This window comes from Fundulus heteroclitus, chromosome 6, assembly GCF_011125445.2.
Source record: "Fundulus heteroclitus isolate FHET01 chromosome 6, MU-UCD_Fhet_4.1, whole genome shotgun sequence".
Lineage (NCBI taxonomy): Eukaryota > Metazoa > Chordata > Actinopteri > Cyprinodontiformes > Fundulidae > Fundulus > Fundulus heteroclitus.
In genome coordinates this window covers 32,329,311-32,347,809 of record NC_046366.1, presented here as the reverse complement: position 1 = coordinate 32,347,809, position 18,499 = coordinate 32,329,311, and the positions used below count along the sequence as shown (strand labels likewise).

General features: G+C 44.8%; 1 protein-coding gene and 21 non-coding genes across 22 annotated transcripts in view; 1 reads left to right on the top strand and 21 right to left on the bottom strand.

The window, feature by feature from the left end:
• Nucleotides 1-18,499, top strand: part of LOC105915956 (contactin-associated protein-like 4) — a 201,330-nt gene that overhangs the window by 91,289 nt on the left and 91,542 nt on the right. Inside the window, exons 8-10 of the mRNA XM_036138619.1 lie at nucleotides 801-1,068; nucleotides 1,521-1,676; nucleotides 5,788-5,959. Coding sequence (XP_035994512.1) covers nucleotides 801-1,068; nucleotides 1,521-1,676; nucleotides 5,788-5,959 — 596 coding nt within the window. The remainder of the gene's footprint in view (nucleotides 1-800; nucleotides 1,069-1,520; nucleotides 1,677-5,787; nucleotides 5,960-18,499) is intronic.
• Nucleotides 7,911-7,993, bottom strand: trnal-uaa. The gene has a single exon. It is a non-coding gene; the product is annotated as a tRNA-Leu (tRNA).
• Nucleotides 8,467-8,549, bottom strand: trnal-uaa. Its single transcript has one exon. It is a non-coding gene; the product is annotated as a tRNA-Leu (tRNA).
• Nucleotides 9,010-9,092, bottom strand: trnal-uaa. Its single transcript has one exon. It is a non-coding gene; the product is annotated as a tRNA-Leu (tRNA).
• On the bottom strand, nucleotides 9,568-9,650 carry trnal-uaa. The gene has a single exon. It is a non-coding gene; the product is annotated as a tRNA-Leu (tRNA).
• On the bottom strand, nucleotides 10,124-10,206 carry trnal-uaa. Its single transcript has one exon. It is a non-coding gene; the product is annotated as a tRNA-Leu (tRNA).
• trnal-uaa lies at nucleotides 10,682-10,764 on the bottom strand. The gene has a single exon. It is a non-coding gene; the product is annotated as a tRNA-Leu (tRNA).
• On the bottom strand, nucleotides 11,240-11,322 carry trnal-uaa. The gene has a single exon. It is a non-coding gene; the product is annotated as a tRNA-Leu (tRNA).
• trnal-uaa lies at nucleotides 11,587-11,669 on the bottom strand. Its single transcript has one exon. It is a non-coding gene; the product is annotated as a tRNA-Leu (tRNA).
• Nucleotides 12,145-12,227, bottom strand: trnal-uaa. The gene has a single exon. It is a non-coding gene; the product is annotated as a tRNA-Leu (tRNA).
• trnal-uaa lies at nucleotides 12,688-12,770 on the bottom strand. The gene has a single exon. It is a non-coding gene; the product is annotated as a tRNA-Leu (tRNA).
• trnal-uaa lies at nucleotides 13,246-13,328 on the bottom strand. The gene has a single exon. It is a non-coding gene; the product is annotated as a tRNA-Leu (tRNA).
• trnal-uaa lies at nucleotides 13,804-13,886 on the bottom strand. Its single transcript has one exon. It is a non-coding gene; the product is annotated as a tRNA-Leu (tRNA).
• trnal-uaa lies at nucleotides 14,151-14,233 on the bottom strand. Its single transcript has one exon. It is a non-coding gene; the product is annotated as a tRNA-Leu (tRNA).
• Nucleotides 14,707-14,789, bottom strand: trnal-uaa. The gene has a single exon. It is a non-coding gene; the product is annotated as a tRNA-Leu (tRNA).
• trnal-uaa lies at nucleotides 15,054-15,136 on the bottom strand. Its single transcript has one exon. It is a non-coding gene; the product is annotated as a tRNA-Leu (tRNA).
• On the bottom strand, nucleotides 15,610-15,692 carry trnal-uaa. The gene has a single exon. It is a non-coding gene; the product is annotated as a tRNA-Leu (tRNA).
• On the bottom strand, nucleotides 16,153-16,235 carry trnal-uaa. The gene has a single exon. It is a non-coding gene; the product is annotated as a tRNA-Leu (tRNA).
• Nucleotides 16,696-16,778, bottom strand: trnal-uaa. Its single transcript has one exon. It is a non-coding gene; the product is annotated as a tRNA-Leu (tRNA).
• Nucleotides 17,252-17,334, bottom strand: trnal-uaa. Its single transcript has one exon. It is a non-coding gene; the product is annotated as a tRNA-Leu (tRNA).
• On the bottom strand, nucleotides 17,795-17,877 carry trnal-uaa. The gene has a single exon. It is a non-coding gene; the product is annotated as a tRNA-Leu (tRNA).
• trnal-uaa lies at nucleotides 18,338-18,420 on the bottom strand. The gene has a single exon. It is a non-coding gene; the product is annotated as a tRNA-Leu (tRNA).

The following is an 18,499-nucleotide window of genomic DNA, read 5'->3' as shown; positions in this document are numbered from 1 at the left end:
TTGCTTAGAGTCCCACCAGGAAAAGCTGCAACTGTTAGCTGGTTCAAACATCCAAACTCTTTGTTAATAACAGAAAAAAAATGCAGTACAGCAGTGACAGTAAGCGAGAGCCGCTTAAATGTTCCCTTGTTTGATTTAAAAACAAAAGTGCTGAGAAGCACAATTCCTGCCAGATGCTGTGGCTCCTGCGATGATGTTCACTCAGTCACTGCCTAATTTAAAACATGTCTCTTTTAAATGGCAAACATCATGAAGGACCTGCATAGGTGTTTGCATGCGGAAGTGTTAGGGGGTCTTTAGGTTTTGAGTGAAATGCTTTTGTAGCCTTTTACGGTCCCAATTTTTACTTTAGATTTTGTCGTGATGATGTATTCTGCAGCACACGCTTTCATATATCACTGTAACAGCTCTACAAAGGGCTTTTAGATGTCATCTCCCTTTCCAGAGCATTATAAAGATAGCTGGGTGATATTCCCAGTAGAGAGCCGATGCAGTAGTATATTACCACTGCAGCTTTAGCAATAGATGCTGTGTCATTACCCCTCAGAACAATGGGCTGCAATGAAATGACTGTAGAGTAATGTCCACACACACCGCCCCTCCACAGCTTTCAGCTGAGTGACTTTGGTGTTTTCAGTTTGGGCTTCTGTTCTCAAGGAGACTTGCTGATGAGTCCGCTGCATCACTGAGCCACGTGGACACGCCCCCCCCCCCCCCTGCAGCTGATTAATATTCATGTTTTCTGTTGTTTTATCTCTTCTGTAATCAGTTTTACCGCCACGCCTCTTCTCTGCTCTCAGGGCAATGTGACCTTTTCTTGTGCCGAGCCAGTTTCTGTTGCCGTGACGTTCCCCGGACCCCACAGTTTCCTCCAGCTGCCCTGGACTGCACCGTCGTCTTCAGCGGGCATGTCCATAGCATTTCAGTTCCGGACGTGGAATAAGGCTGGGCTTCTGCTCACCTTTGACCTCCCTCAGCAAGGGGGCGAGGTCTGGTTGTACCTGATTGATGCCCGACTCCACCTGCAGATCCAGAAAGGAGGCAGGGTGCTGCTGGACCTCAGTGCAGGTCAGTATACAAAAATCAGTCTAAAGCCTACTGTTACTGCATATTCCAAAAGTATTCACGCACCCTGAACATTTCCACATTTTGTCACTTTACACAAAAGTCAATGATTTCCACTAGGAGGGTTGCTTAGATTCTTATTCAAAAAGAAAACTTTATTTGGCATTGCATTTCCAATGCATTCCAATGAAATTAGTCTTCAGCATTTAATCCATCCCTTACGGAGAAGTGGGCAGCTTTTTGAAGCACCCAGGGGCTAAGAGTTTTGCTCAGGGAGCCATAGTGACTTTGACAAGTGCCTTGAAATGGCATGTGTTTTGAATGAGCGCTATATAAAATAAATTGAACTGATAAAAACACACTGAAAGGTGTTGTACTGTGACAAAAAGTGGGAAAACTCAAGAGATTTACCAATATACCCAAAGGATCAATCATTTCACATTTATTTTTCCTAGGATCTGCATTAAATGATGGTCAGTGGCATATGGTGGATCTTACCTCCAGGCGAGGCCGTCTGACGGTCTCAGTGGACAAACAGAAGGGCGGTGTCGCTCAAGCGTCTCCATCGTTTCCTGTTATGGGATCGCACCAGATTTTCTTTGGAAGTAAAGGTGACTCACAGTTCAAAGCAATCAAATTTAAATCGGTATCCCACTGCTGGTTATGTTCAACTCTCAACAGAAGAATAGAATAGAATAGATCAAAAATGGGTTCAGAGTGAATAAACATGGACGAGGAAGAATGCCGATCGTTTGTGGACTGATTTTCACAGAGAAAAAACATAAAAGCAAAAGGCATTTGCTGCACTAATATAAAGAGGTGAGTTGTTTTTTTTCTCTCGGGGTTTCCCTCACCGTGCTTTCTGATTGGCTACATGTCACAGTCGCCAGACTGCCTGCTCCTTTGTCCTCTGGGGGACACCACACACGCTAGGATATCAGAGCAAGACAATCCAACATGTTGAATATCCATAATTTGAGTTTACAGTGATCCTGATGTTCCACAGACAGGAACCGATCACTCTTAAGATCGGCGCCTCTTGGAAGGGGAAGATCAGGGCAAAAATTGGGCTAAAAATGCTGCCGTGTGAATCGGGCTTAACAGGCAAATTGAAGTATTCTGATTCACACAAAGCTATAAAAAAATCTAAAAACAACAAAAAAGAAACTTTACAGTATATTAAAAAATATTTTTGTCAGGATTTGTCTTCTGAACCCGGGTTGAGCACACACACACAGAGAGCACGTTTAGACAGTTTATTGAAGGTAACGAGTGCTGGAAGGGGAAACCAAAGTCTGTTATTGGACTGGAGGAGGTGGTACTGGAGTCAGTGCGGCTAGTCAGGTTAGCGGACCACTGGAGACACCATGGCACGGAGCAGAGCTTCTCCAGAGCATCTTGTCAGGTTAGGAGTTCACACGAGACACCTGGACAAAAAGCAAAGCTTCTCCAGGAACAAGCAAGAAAGAAAATACAAAGACTTACTGAGGGACTGGCATGGAGAGGGTGTAGAATGATGACGGACCGGCAAAGGAGTGACAGCAGAGTGAGGCTTAAGTAGGGAAGCTGGCAGGTGAAGTGAGTCTGGCTAATTAGTGGCTGGCAGGTGTGACTAACTGCAGTAGAAGGCTGAGTGGGAGTGGTAGGAGGAAACTGAACTAACCAAAACAAACACCAGAACCTAACTAAATCCAGACAGGAGTAAATAAAAACCCAAATCAAAACTGAACCCTGACAATTTTAAATTCATTAAAAATTGCACACTCAAATTCAAAGAAATGTGCAACTGAGTAGGACAGTAAAAAATAAATGTAGAAAGTGTGCCTGTATATTTGTGCATGAGAAAAATACAACACACTATTTGCAGAATGTGGAAAAACTGAGCAAATTACTGCAGGTATGTAAATATGTGTTAAGTTTGAGTTTGTTGGGAGCAAAGTTTCTTTATTTGTCTCCTTTGGGAGGAATTTGCCTTGCACTGAGAGGTTACACATCACAGCTACATTGCACTCACCCATAACATCACAAAGACAATAAAATACACAAATAATTTAATTAAATAATTATTTTTTAAATCCAGCACTAATTATATAATAAGCACACCACTAACAAGCTTCATTTAAATGTGTAAGTAAAAAAAAAACTCCACTATAAACAGTGCCATATTCCTTTGCTCAGAAAAAACTAGGAACCCATGTGACCATAAAGAAGGAAAGCTGCTCCTCCAACCTCTAAATACATAATTGAAGGACTAAACTGGCTAATGAGGAATTAGTTATCTAGGTTGCTTTGCCTTCTCCTGGACGTGTTCATCTTGTGCTCTGTGTTCATTAACAACTTTAACTGATAAAGGAGGGAATTAACACGTTACGGTTACAGAGAAGAGCTCTTTACCGTCCTGAGTTTAGTAAAACACACTCAGAGTGCAGAACATGAGACGGATGTGTTAAAATACTGTCTGCCTGTCTGAGGATGGTCTGTTTGAGAACTTAGAGAAGCTGTTGTGTCCATTTTCTATGTTAAGGTTAATATGGAGTTTGTGTTCATCACTCCAGCTCACACACCCATCCACTTCACACCTGTGGCTCTTTATGGTGCGCTTAGTAGGCTGAGTAAAACAGTGTCTTCAAAAACATCTCAACATATTGACTTGAGTGGGAGCTAACGCAGTCATTAGAGTGAAGTGTGAATAAAAAAAGGTGAGGTGACGCTGCCTATTATTTTTTTCATAAAGTTTGAATTTATTAATCAGGTTTTGACTGAACATATTCTGCTAAGATAGCAACTGAGTAGCCTAAAAAGCCGATGATCCAAAAGGATTTGTATAAACTTGGTAAAGAGGAGGTCTGAAACCCAGGTGAGTAGCTGCTGGAAAGGTTGCTTGTGAGGTGAAACTCCAGAGGGCTGTTATAGAAAACCAATATAGAGGATTTCCCTGATATCCTGGCTGAATTAAGCCTCCACTCAGTTTCCAAAAAGCAGCAGCACATAAGTTACCAAGGTGGTTTCAACTAGCCTGCTCCAGATAAGGCTAAAAGCCAGGTTTAGTTAATCCTGGTGGTAATTCCATTGCATGTCAGGTATCCTAGGAACGTCTTTCAATTTGTTTTAGAGCCTATGCTTAATTTTTTAAAAACAATGTTTGTATTAATTATTAATGCCACTGTTAAAATCTGACATGAGGTGAACATTGTTTTGCAAATGCTGTCTGCTGAAAAAGTTTCATCCCTCTGCTGCTTTTCTTTCAGGAGTCATGGAAGGGTCAGCGAACCAGCGCCCTCTCGAGTCACTGAATCGAATAGATTAGAGAAAATGGTTTAACATTTATCCATAGCAATAGCTCCAAACAAATGTGTTTTCCTTTATAATAGCAGCCGTGTTTCCATTCTTGAGTTCAATGTGCTTCAGTTCCTCATAAGGCTCCATCAAAAGATGTTGCTCATTTGATTTGAAGTTTGGCACACACAGCTCATCCTTTGTAGCATCAGAGATTCGACCTCATGGTCTCCTGAAAAAAATCAGGGTGTGTGCAAATGCCTGAATTAGGTAAACCTGGCTTGACATAGTTGCACCTCTTGAGCCAGGTTTGGCCTTTGTGAAACGGACAGTCAGGATGCTCTGATCACACTAAGTCAAGCCTAGCTTTAGCTCTTATCCTGGATTTTTACATTTTACTTTTGTGAAACAGCCCTCAGGAAAACAACTTTATTAGCTGATCAACGTGTTTTTGGATGCCGTAAGTCAGAGATCCTCAAGGTCCGGTGTCCTGGAACTTACGTGTCCCTGGATCATATGGCTTAATTATCTCCTCAGTTGAGTTCTCCAGAGTCCTGCTAATCAGCTGATTAGTAAAGTTGGATCAGGGACACATAAATTCCAGGCCACTGGACTTCGAAGACCCCTGGTGTAGGTGAAGTTGTGCCAGAAATTTTTGGATCGCAGTGTTCAAACGTTTCTCAAGTTCTAACTCATGAGTTGTTGAGGATATTACTCTGCTTTTTACTTAGTTTTTTCTATTTTTATGTGAAACTACCAGCAGGTGGGTTTGAACCCACTTTTTTTACTATGGGTTCAAACCAGCTGTCCTGATTAGAGGAGGGCAGATTGTTCAGGTACCACTGAATCACCTATCAGCCGTAACAATGTCACTATAACATATGAGTATTTGATATGCTTTCAAAGGTAGACATTTTATAGCTATGAAAGTTAAAGGTTTGCTTCATTTTTCCATCTTCCTTTATCTTAATTTTAAGCCAATTTTCTTTCTCCTTTTTCTTTCCCTTTATCGTTTTCAGCCGTCCCCGCCTTCTGCTCCCTCTGTGCTCCCTTTGTTTCATTTTTCACCGCCTAAACTGCCGTCTGTTGTTTTTGCCTGCTCAGCAAGATGATAGTCCAGACGTATTCTTATATCTGCCGCGGGCTCTTCATCATCCTGCACATGTAGATTCACAAGTTTAAGCACAGTCTCTTCTTCCATATTTAATGGACCACAGAAGGAAAAAATAGTTCCTCTCGTTAGAGCCAAATCAAATTCATCTTAGCCACTATGATAAGAAGCAACACACCATAAATCAGAGGGTTCCTCTGCATCTTAGAGCACATTTATCAATTTAATTTCATGTTAGTTCTGTACGCAACTTTACTTGGTGTTCATTCCCATTAGGATTCATTGATGCAATCCTCACTGCTGTGTTTGACTCTCCTCTCTGCTGCTCTTTTAAGGTTGTGCTACTGAGAATCGCAGTCAGGAATGTAGAAATCCCCACAACGCTTTCCAGGGCTGTATGCGTCTTCTCGCTTTGGACAACCAGCTAGTTGACCTGATCATGGTGCAGCAAAGACTTCTAGGAAACTACAGCCAACTCCAGATCGACGTGTGCGGCATCATCGACAGGTCAGAGCCACCAGAATGCATCCTGCTGGTCTACAGTTAGATTGTAATCTCCCAGCTGCTGCAAATGGGTTCAGTAAACAGCAATGATTTCAAAGGAAACATGGTTATGGGATTCTGGGAGTTTTCAGCGTGCACTATAACAGTTGGCCTGGACTTAATGACTTGTTTCTGCAGGAAAATTATTTACTGGCACACAGGAGAGCAGAAGGTTTTGCGTAAAACCTTAGAGACGCGTTTGGTGCTGCTTTTTATGGTTCATCCATCATTTTACTGCTTCAGCTATGCAGAGTCGCAGGGCGAGCTGGTGCCCTTTCTCCAGTCATTGGGCAAGAGGTGGCGACAGGTCGGCAGTCCATCACAGGATAGAAAAATCATGCACACACACTTAAATGCATTTTTTAGAAGAAAAAAGTGTCTTGAGTCACCCCCCCTTTTTTAATGTTTGTGTGTTGTGTGTGGGGGCACTGGGGTGGGAGTCAGTGATTGAGACTGTGCGTTTTTTTTTTTTTTTTTGTCCATTTGTAAGGTTGGGTTTCAACTGCTCCCTCTCCCAAGCACATCTCAAGTCTCCGCTTGGTGTGGAGACCACCCCCCCCCCCCCTCGCCCTGCCCCCCTCCGCTGGCAGGTACATTGGCCCGTTGGTGCATTGGTGGTGCTCGGTGTCTGGGGATGGGTGCCGGGGCGGGTGCCAACCCGCGTCTGGTGGGCCTGGCCCCCCGGGGCTCGGCCGGGGCCCCCACCGTAGGAAAGGGCGCTCCTGGGGCCTTGGCTCCCCGGGGCCCATGACCAGTCCCACCTCAGCGTAGCTGGCTGCCGGCGGAGCCCACGGGCTTGTCCCCGCAGCTCCTGGGGGCTTCAGTGTTGCGGTGGCTGGGAATTTCTTGGGAGGCGTCTCCCCTCTTCCCTCAGTGGGGGCTGCGGATTTCCTGAGTTGGCCCCTCTTGGGCACCTTTACTTGGGGGGTCCCTTTGGACATCTGAACTTTGGGTCCCCTGGGGCCTGCCTCGGTGCTTCGGGGGGGAGGGTCTTTGGCTCTTCACAACCACTATTGTGCATTTTACCCAAGGATAAACCTTACACACAAAAGCGCACACTCACAAACACCTACAGGTGCTTGGAATCAACTACTTACATACTCACCAATTTTTATCTTCAGCTACCACTTTATACATTTTTAATTGATTAATACTGTATATACTTGAGTGATGGTATCAAGGTGTTGCTGTATTATATCTGTAATTCTATTTGTTGTGCTGTTCTTTTTACATCTCTCTTTGCAGGTAATGAAGCAGACTGATAACGTTTTGTCAATCTCTCTCTTCTGTCTCCTTTCACCTTTTCTCCCTTTCTTTTTTTTCTTCTCATTTCTCTCTCCTCTTCTACTTTATCAATGTAGTGTCCACATAAACATGAATTATTCCCTACATAATAAAACTATTTACATATATAAATCAAGCAGAGCACTATGGCGAAAGCGATAATGCTCCACTTGGGAGAATAAAATCTCTTGGGCTCTTTCTGCCATTAAGAAAACAAGTCTCCGCTTGTTGTCGGGGACCTGTTTCTACCTGAACAAAGGGAAACACCTCATTTAAGAATATTTACCAAGAGTTGGGCTTGCTTAGGAGCCGTCTTAAGCTAGTTCCAGTGTCCAGGTTCAGATGGACCGTCCCAATCCTGTAGTTTAAAAACAACCAGACCTCCTCTCTATTAGCCTTTGGGAGATGGCCTAACGATCCCAATGGCTGACCCAGAGATTTGGAGACACTGCTGTAGTGGGAGAAGTTGTTGCTCAGCTTCTGCTGTTCCCATGGTGAAACGGTCACAAAGTAACCACCAAGGTACATGAAAGCTCCTGGTCTCAGTCTAAAGGAGCTAGCTTTCCTAGGCCATGGTTTACATTCATTTTCTACCAGGGAAAGAGAAAATGTTGCATTGCTCCTTGAAAATTACCAGGAGTGGGGTTTGAACCCACGAGGACATTTGTCCATTGGATCTTAAGTCCAACGCCTTAACCACTCGGCCATCCTGGTAATTGTAGTAGTTTTGGCTGTACATTTTTGATTAAGCCACTCTAACTTCACAACTGTGGACCAGTGGTCTCCAGCAACACGAGATAATATGCACCAAAATAGTGATGAATTGTCTGCTTTGATACCTTTACTTAGGAGCCCTCTTAAGCTGGTTCCAGTGTCCAGGTTCAGATGGACCGTCCCAATCCTGTGGTTTAAAAACAACCAGACCTCCTCTCTATCAGTCTTTGGGAGATGGCCTAACTATCCCAATGACTGACCCAGAGATTTGGAGACACTGCTGTAGTGGGAGGAGTTGTTGCTCTGCTTCTGCTGACCTTGTGGCACGTTCCCAAGGTGAAACGGTCACAAAGGAACCACCAAGGTACATGAAAGCTCCTGGTCTCAGTCTAAAGGAGCTAGCTTTCTTAGGCCATGGTTTACATCCATTTTCTACCAGGGAAAGAGAAAATTTTGCATTGCTCCTTGAAAACTACCAGGAGTGGGGTTTGAACCCACGAGGACATTTGTCCATTGGATCTTAAGTCCAACGCCTTAACCACTCGGCCATCCTGGTACTTGTAGTAGTTTTGGCTGTACATTTTTGATTAAGCCACTCTAACTTCACAACTGTGGACCAGTGGTCTCCAGCAACACGAGATAATATGCACCAAAATAGTGATGAATTGTCTGCTTTGATACCTTTACTTAGGAGCCGTCTTAAGCTGGTTCGAGTGTCCAGGTTCAGATGGACCGTCCCAATCCTGTAGTTTAAAAACAACCAGACGTCCTCTCTATCAGCCTTTGGGAGATGGCCTAACTATCCCAATGGCTGACCCAGAGATTTGGAGACACTGCTGTAGTGGGAGAAGTTGTTGCTCAGCTTCTGCTGTTCCCAAGGTGAAACGGTCACAAAGTAACCACCAAGGTACATGAAAGCTCCTGGTCTCAGTCTAAAGGAGCTAGCTTTCCTAGGCCATGGTTTACATTCATTTTCTACCAGGGAAAGAGAAAATTTTGCATTGCTCCTTGAAAACTACCAGGAGTGGGGTTTGAACCCACGAGGTCATTTGTCCATTGGATCTTAAGTCCAACGCCTTAACCACTCGGCCATCCTGGTAATTGCAGTAGTTTTGGCTGTACATTTTCGATTAAGCCACTCTAACTTCACAACTGTGGACCAGTGGTCTCCAGCAACACGAGATAATATGCACCAAAATAGTGATGAATTGTCTGCTTTGATACCTTTACTTAGGAGCCCTCTTAAGCTGCGGTTCCAGTGTCCAGGTTCAGATGGACCGTCCCAATCCTGTAGTTTAAAAACAACCAGACCTCCTCTCTATCAGTCTTTGGGAGATGGCCTAACTATCCCAATGACTGACCCAGAGATTTGGAGACACTGCTGTAGTGGGAGGAGTTGTTGCTCTACTTCTGCTGACCTTGTGGCACGTTCCCAAGGTGAAACGGTCACAAAGGAACCACCAAGGTACATGAAAGCTCCTGGTCTCAGTCTAAAGGAGCTAGCTTTCCTAGGCCATGGTTTACATTCATTTTCTACCAGGGAAAGAGAAAATTTTGCATTGCTCCTTGAAAACTACCAGGAGTGGGGTTTGAACCCACGAGGACATTTGTCCATTGGATCTTAAGTCCAACACCTTAACCACTCGGCCATCCTGGTAATTGCAGTAGTTTTGGCTGTACATTTGCGATTAAGCCACTCTAACTTCACAACTGTGGACCAGTGGTCTCCAGCAACACGAGATAATATGCACCAAAATAGTGATGAATTGTCTGCTTTGATACCTTTACTTAGGAGCCCTCTTAAGCTGGTTCCAGTGTCCAGGTTCAGATGGACCGTCCCAATCCTGTAGTTTTAAAACAACCAGACGTCCTCTCTATCAGTCTTTGGGAGATGGCCTAACTATCCCAATGACTGACCAAGAGATCTGGAGACACTGCTGTAGTGGGAGAAGTTGTTGCTCTGCTTCTGCTGACCTTGTGGCACGTTCCCAAGGTGAAACAGTCACAAAGGAACCACCAAGGTACATGAAAGCTCCTGGTCTCAGTCTAAAGGAGCTAGCTTTCCTAGGCCATGGTTTACATTCATTTTCTACCAGGGAAAGAGAAAATTTTGCATTGCTCCTTGAAAATTACCAGGAGTGGGGTTTGAACCCACGAGGACATTTGTCCATTGGATCTTAAGTCCAACGCCTTAACCACTCGGCCATCCTGGTAATTGTAGTAGTTTTGGCCGTACATTTTCGATTAAGCCACTCTAACTTCACAACTGTGGACCAGTGGTCTCCAGCAACACGAGATAATATGCACCAAAATAGTGATGAATTGTCTGCTTTGATACCTTTACTTAGGAGCCCTCTTAAGCTGCGGTTCCAGTGTCCAGGTTCAGATGGACCGTCCCAATCCTGTAGTTTAAAAACAACCAGACCTCCTCTCTATCAGTCTTTGGGAGATGGCCTAACTATCCCAATGACTGACCCAGAGATTTGGAGACACTGCTGTAGTGGGAGGAGTTGTTGCTCTGCTTCTGCTGACCTTGTGGCACGTTCCCAAGGTGAAACGGTCACAAAGGAACCACCAAGGTACATGAAAGCTCCTGGTCTCAGTCTAAAGGAGCTAGCTTTCTTAGGCCATGGTTTACATCCATTTTCTACCAGGGAAAGAGAAAATTTTGCATTGCTCCTTGAAAACTACCAGGAGTGGGGTTTGAACCCACGAGGTCATTTGTCCATTGGATCTTAAGTCCAACGCCTTAACCACTCGGCCATCCTGGTAATTGCAGTAGTTTTGGCTGTACATTTTCGATTAAGCCACTCTAACTTCACAACTGTGGACCAGTGGTCTCCAGCAACACGAGATAATATGCACCAAAATAGTGATGAATTGTCTGCTTTGATACCTTTACTTAGGAGCCCTCTTAAGCTGCGGTTCCAGTGTCCAGGTTCAGATGGACCGTCCCAATCCTGTAGTTTAAAAACAACCAGACCTCCTCTCTATCAGTCTTTGGGAGATGGCCTAACTATCCCAATGACTGACCCAGAGATTTGGAGACACTGCTGTAGTGGGAGGAGTTGTTGCTCTACTTCTGCTGACCTTGTGGCACGTTCCCAAGGTGAAACGGTCACAAAGGAACCACCAAGGTACATGAAAGCTCCTGGTCTCAGTCTAAAGGAGCTAGCTTTCCTAGGCCATGGTTTACATTCATTTTCTACCAGGGAAAGAGAAAATTTTGCATTGCTCCTTGAAAATTACCAGGAGTGGGGTTTGAACCCACAAGGACATTTGTCCATTGGATCTTAAGTCCAACGCCTTAACCACTTGGCCATCCTGGTAATTGTAGTAGTTTTGGCTGTACATTTTCGATTAAGCCACTCTAACTTCACATCTGTGGACCAGTGGTCTCCAGCAACACGAGAAAATATGCACCAAAATATCTTGAACTTGTGGCACGTTCCCAAGGTGAAACGGTTACAAAGGAACCACCAAGGTACATGAAAGCTCCTGGTCTCAGTCTAAAGGAGCTAGCTTTCTTAGGCCATGGTTTACATCCATTTTCTACCAGGGAAAGAGAAAATTTTGCATTGCTCCTTGAAAACTACCAGGAGTGGGGTTTGAACCCACGAGGACATTTGTCCATTGGATCTTAAGTCCAACGCCTTAACCACTCGGCCATCCTGGTAATTGCAGTAGTTTTGGCTGTACATTTGCGATTAAGCCACTCTAACTTCACAACTGTGGACCAGTGGTCTCCAGCAACACGAGATAATATGCACCAAAATAGTGATGAATTGTCTGCTTTGATACCTTTACTTAGGAGCCCTCTTAAGCTGCGGTTCCAGTGTCCAGGTTCAGATGGACCGTCCCAATCCTGTAGTTTAAAAACAACCAGACCTCCTCTCTATCAGTCTTTGGGAGATGGCCTAACTATCCCAATGACTGACCCAGAGATTTGGAGACACTGCTGTAGTGGGAGGAGTTGTTGCTCTGCTTCTGCTGACCTTGTGGCACGTTCCCAAGGTGAAACGGTCACAAAGGAACCACCAAGGTACATGAAAGCTCCTGGTCTCAGTCTAAAGGAGCTAGCTTTCTTAGGCCATGGTTTACATCCATTTTCTACCAGGGAAAGAGAAAATTTTGCATTGCTCCTTGAAAACTACCAGGAGTGGGGTTTGAACCCACGAGGACATTTGTCCATTGGATCTTAAGTCCAACACCTTAACCACTCGGCCATCCTGGTAATTGCAGTAGTTTTGGCTGTACATTTGCGATTAAGCCACTCTAACTTCACAACTGTGGACCAGTGGTCTCCAGCAACACGAGATAATATGCACCAAAATAGTGATGAATTGTCTGCTTTGATACCTTTACTTAGGAGCCCTCTTAAGCTGGTTCCAGTGTCCAGGTTCAGATGGACCGTCCCAATCCTGTAGTTTAAAAACAACCAGACGTCCTCTCTATCAGCCTTTGGGAGATGGCCTAACTATCCCAATGGCTGACCCAGAGATTTGGAGACACTGTTGTAGTGGGAGAAGTTGTTGCTCAGCTTCTGCTGTTCCCAAGATGAAACGGTCACAATGTAACCACCAAGGTACATGAAAGCTCCTGGTCTCAGTCTAAAGGAGCTAGCTTTCCTAGGCCATGGTTTACATTCATTTTCTACCAGGGAAAGAGAAAATTTTGCATTGCTCCTTGAAAACTACCAGGAGTGGGGTTTGAACCCACGAGGACATTTGTCCATTGGATCTTAAGTCCAACGCCTTAACCACTCGGCCATCCTGGTAATTGTAGTAGTTTTGGCCGTACATTTTCGATTAAGCCACTCTAACTTCACAACTGTGGACCAGTGGTCTCCAGCAACACGAGATAATATGCACCAAAATAGTGATGAATTGTCTGCTTTGATACCTTTACTTAGGAGCCCTCTTAAGCTGCGGTTCCAGTGTCCAGGTTCAGATGGACCGTCCCAATCCTGTAGTTTAAAAACAACCAGACGTCCTCTCTATCAGCCTTTGGGAGATGGCCTAACTATCCCAATGGCTGACCCAGGGATTTGGAGACACTGCTGTAGTGGGAGAAGTTGTTGCTCAGCTTCTGCTTAACTTGTGGCACGTTCCCAAGGTGAAACGGTTACAAAGGAACCACCAAGGTACATGAAAGCTCCTGGTCTCAGTCTAAAGGAGCTAGCTTTCTTAGGCCATGGTTTACATCCATTTTCTACCAGGGAAAGAGAAAATTTTGCATTGCTCCTTGAAAACTACCAGGAGTGGGGTTTGAACCCACGAGGACATTTATCCATTGGATCTTAAGCCCAACGCCTTAACCACTCGGCCATCCTGGTAATTGTAGTAGTTTTGGCCGTACATTTTCGATTAAGCCACTCTAACTTCACAACTGTGGACCAGTGGTCTCCAGCAACACGAGATAATATGCACCAAAATAGTGATGAATTGTCTGCTTTGATACCTTTACTTAGGAGCCCTCTTAAGCTGCGGTTCCAGTGTCCAGGTTCAGATGGACCGTCCCAATCCTGTAGTTTAAAAACAACCAGACCTCCTCTCTATCAGTCTTTGGGAGATGGCCTAACTATCCCAATGACTGACCAAGACATTTGGAGACACTGCTGTAGTGGGAGGAGTTGTTGCTCTGCTTCTGCTGACCTTGTGGCACGTTCCCAAGGTGAAACGGTCACAAAGGAACCACCAAGGTACATGAAAGCTCCTGGTCTCAGTCTAAAGGAGCTAGCTTTCCTAGGCCATGGTTTACATTCATTTTCTACCAGGGAAAGAGAAAATTTTGCATTGCTCCTTGAAAATTACCAGGAGTGGGGTTTGAACCCACGAGGACATTTGTCCATTGGATCTTAAGTCCAACGCCTTAACCACTTGGCCATCCTGGTAATTGTAGTAGTTTTGGCTGTACATTTTCGATTAAGCCACTCTAACTTCACATCTGTGGACCAGTGGTCTCCAGCAACACGAGAAAATATGCACCAAAATATCTTGAACTTGTGGCACGTTCCCAAGGTGAAACGGTTACAAAGGAACCACCAAGGTACATGAAAGCTCCTGGTCTCAGTCTAAAGGAGCTAGCTTTCTTAGGCCATGGTTTACATCCATTTTCTACCAGGGAAAGAGAAAATTTTGCATTGCTCCTTGAAAACTACCAGGAGTGGGGTTTGAACCCACGAGGACATTTGTCCATTGGATCTTAAGTCCAACGCCTTAACCACTCGGCCATCCTGGTAATTGCAGTAGTTTTGGCTGTACATTTGCGATTAAGCCACTCTAACTTCACAACTGTGGACCAGTGGTCTCCAGCAACACGAGATAATATGCACCAAAATAGTGATGAATTGTCTGCTTTGATACCTTTACTTAGGAGCCCTCTTAAGCTGGTTCCAGTGTCCAGGTTCAGATGGACCGTCCCAATCCTATAGTTTAAAAACAACCAGACGTTCTCTCTATCAGCCTTTGGGAGATGGCCTAACTATCCCAATGGCTGACCCAGAGATTTGGAGACACTGCTGTAGTGGGAGAAGTTGTTGCTCAGCTTCTGCTTAACTTGTGGCACATTCCCAAGGTGAAACGGTTACAAAGTAACCACCAAGGTACATGAAAGCTCCTGGTCTCAGTCTAAAGGAGCTAGCTTTCTTAGGCCATGGTTTACATCCATTTTCTACCAGGGAAAGAGAAAATTTTGCATTGCTCCTTGAAAACTACCAGGAGTGGGGTTTGAACCCACGAGGACATTTGTCCATTGGATCTTAAGTCCAACGCCTTAACCACTCGGCCATCCTGGTAATTGTAGTAGTTTTGGCTGTACATTTTCGATTAAGCCACTCTAACTTCACAACTGTGGACCAGTGGTCTCCAGCAACACGAGAAAATATGCACCAAAATATCTTGAACTTGTGGCACGTTCCCCAGGTGAAACGGTTACAAAGGAACCACCAAGGTACATGAAAGCTCCTGGTCTCAGTCTAAAGGAGCTAGCTTTCTTAGGCCATGGTTTACATCCATTTTCTACCAGGGAAAGAGAAAATTTTGCATTGCTCCTTGAAAACTACCAGGAGTGGGGTTTGAACCCACGAGGACATTTGTCCATTGGATCTTAAGTCCAACGCCTTAACCACTCGGCCATCCTGGTAATTGTAGTAGTTTTGGCCGTACATTTTCGATTAAGCCACTCTAACTTCACAACTGTGGACCAGTGGTCTCCAGCAACACGAGATAATATGCACCAAAATAGTGATGAATTGTCTGCTTTGATACCTTTACTTAGGAGCCCTCTTAAGCTGGTTCCAGTGTCCAGGTTCAGATGGACCGTCCCAATCCTGTAGTTTTAAAACAACCAGACGTCCTCTCTATCAGTCTTTGGGAGATGGCCTAACTATCCCAATGACTGACCAAGAGATTTGGAGACACTGCTGTAGTGGGAGAAGTTGTTGCTCTGCTTCTGCTGACCTTGTGGCACGTTCCCAAGGTGAAACAGTCACAAAGGAACCACCAAGGTACATGAAAGCTCCTGGTCTCAGTCTAAAGGAGCTAGCTTTCCTAGGCCATGGTTTACATTCATTTTCTACCAGGGAAAGAGAAAATTTTGCAATGCTCCTTGAAAACTACCAGGAGTGGGGTTTGAACCCACGAGGACATTTGTCCATTGGATCTTAAGTCCAACACCTTAACCACTCGGCCATCCTGGTAATTGCAGTAGTTTTGGCTGTACATTTGCGATTAAGCCACTCTAACTTCACAACTGTGGACCAGTGGTCTCCAGCAACACGAGATAATATGCACCAAAATAGTGATGAATTGTCTGCTTTGATACCTTTACTTAGGAGCCCTCTTAAGCTGGTTCCAGTGTCCAGGTTCAGATGGACCGTCCCAATCCTGTAGTTTAAAAACAACCAGACGTCCTCTCTATCAGCCTTTGGGAGATGGCCTAACTATCCCAATGGCTGACCCAGAGATTTGGAGACACTGCTGTAGTGGGAGAAGTTGTTGCTCAGCTTCTGCTGTTCCCAAGGTGAAACGGTCACAAAGTAACCACCAAGGTACATGAAAGCTCCTGGTCTCAGTCTAAAGGAGCTAGCTTTCCTAGGCCATGGTTTACATTCATTTTCTACCAGGGAAAGAGAAAATTTTGCATTGCTCCTTTAAAATTACCAGGAGTGGGGTTTGAACCCACGAGGACATTTGTCCATTGGATCTTAAGTCCAACGCCTTAACCACTCGGCCATCCTGGTAATTGTAGTAGTTTTGGCCGTACATTTTTGATTAAGCCACTCTAACTTCACAACTGTGGACCAGTGGTCTCCAGCAACACGAGAAAATATGCACCAAAATAGTGATGAATTGTCTGCTTTGATACCTTTACTTAGGAGCCGTCTTAAGCTGGTTCGAGTGTCCAGGTTCAGATGGACCGTCCCAATCCTGTAGTTTAAAAACAACCAGACGTCCTCTCTATCAGTCTTTGGGAGATGGCCTAACTATCCCAATGGCTGACCCAGAGATTTGGAGACACTGCTGTAGTGGGAGAAGTTGTTGCTCAGCTTCTGCTGTTCCCAAGGTGAAACGGTCACAAAGTAACCACCAAGGTACATGAAAGCTCCTGGTCTCAGTCTAAAGGAGCTAGCTTTCCTAGGCCATGGTTTACATTCATTTTCTACCAGGGAAAGAGAAAATTTTGCATTGCTCCTTGAAAACTACCAGGAGTGGGGTTTGAACCCACGAGGACATTTGTCCATTGGATCTTAAGTCCAACGGCTTAACCACTCGGCCATCCTGGTAATTGTAGTAGTTTTGGCCGTACATTTTCGATTAAGCCACTCTAACTTCACAACTGTGGACCAGTGGTCTCCAGCAACACGAGATAATATGCACCAAAATAGTGATGAATTGTCTGCTTTGATACCTTTACTTAGGAGCCCTCTTAAGCTGGTTCCAGTGTCCAGGTTCAGATGGACCGTCCCAATCCTGTAGTTTTAAAACAACCAGACGTCCTCTCTATCAGTCTTTGGGAGATGGCCTAACTATCCCAATGACTGACCAAGAGATTTGGAGACACTGCTGTAGTGGGAGAAGTTGTTGCTCTGCTTCTGCTGACCTTGTGGCACGTTCCCAAGGTGAAACAGTCACAAAGGAACCACCAAGGTACATGAAAGCTCCTGGTCTCAGTCTAAAGGAGCTAGCTTTCCTAGGCCATGGTTTACATTCATTTTCTACCAGGGAAAGAGAAAATTTTGCAATGCTCCTTGAAAACTACCAGGAGTGGGGTTTGAACCCACGAGGACATTTGTCCATTGGATCTTAAGTCCAACACCTTAACCACTCGGCCATCCTGGTAATTGCAGTAGTTTTGGCTGTACATTTGCGATTAAGCCACTCTAACTTCACAACTGTGGACCAGTGGTCTCCAGCAACACGAGATAATATGCACCAAAATAGTGATGAATTGTCTGCTTTGATACCTTTACTTAGGAGCCCTCTTAAGCTGGTTCCAGTGTCCAGGTTCAGATGGACCGTCCCAATCCTGTAGTTTAAAAACAACCAGACGTCCTCTCTATCAGCCTTTGGGAGATGGCCTAACTATCCCAATGGCTGACCCAGAGATTTGGAGACACTGCTGTAGTGGGAGAAGTTGTTGCTCAGCTTCTGCTGTTCCCAAGGTGAAACGGTCACAATGTAACCACCAAGGTACATGAAAGCTCCTGGTCTCAGTCTAAAGGAGCTAGCTTTCCTAGGCCATGGTTTACATTCATTTTCTACCAGGGAAAGAGAAAATTTTGCATTGCTCCTTTAAAATTACCAGGAGTGGGGTTTGAACCCACGAGGACATTTGTCCATTGGATCTTAAGTCCAACGCCTTAACCACTCGGCCATCCTGGTAATTGTAGTAGTTTTGGCCGTACATTTTTGATTAAGCCACTCTAACTTCACAACTGTGGACCAGTGGTCTCCAGCAACACGAGAAAATATGCACCAAAATAGTGATGAATTGTCTGCTTTGATACCTTTACTTAGGAGCCGTCTTAAGCTGGTTCGAGTGTCCAGGTTCAGATGGACCGTCCCAATCCTGTAGTTTAAAAACAACCAGACGTCCTCTCTATCAGTCTTTGGGAGATGGCCTAACTATCCCAATGGCTGACCCAGAGATTTGGAGACACTGCTGTAGTGGGAGAAGTTGTTGCTCAGCTTCTGCTGTTCCCAAGGTGAAACGGTCACAAAGTAACCACCAAGGTACATGAAAGCTCCTGGTCTCAGTCTAAAGGAGCTAGCTTTCCTAGGCCATGGTTTACATTCATTTTCTACCAGGGAAAGAGAAAATTTTGCATTGCTCCTTGAAAATTACCAGGAGTGGGGTTTGAACCCACGAGGACATTTGTCCATTGGATCTTAAGTCCAACGCCTTAACCACTTGGCCATCCTGGTAATTGTAGTAGTTTTGGCCGTACATTTTTGATTAAGCCACCCTAACTTCACAACTGTGGACCAGTGGTCTCCAGCAACA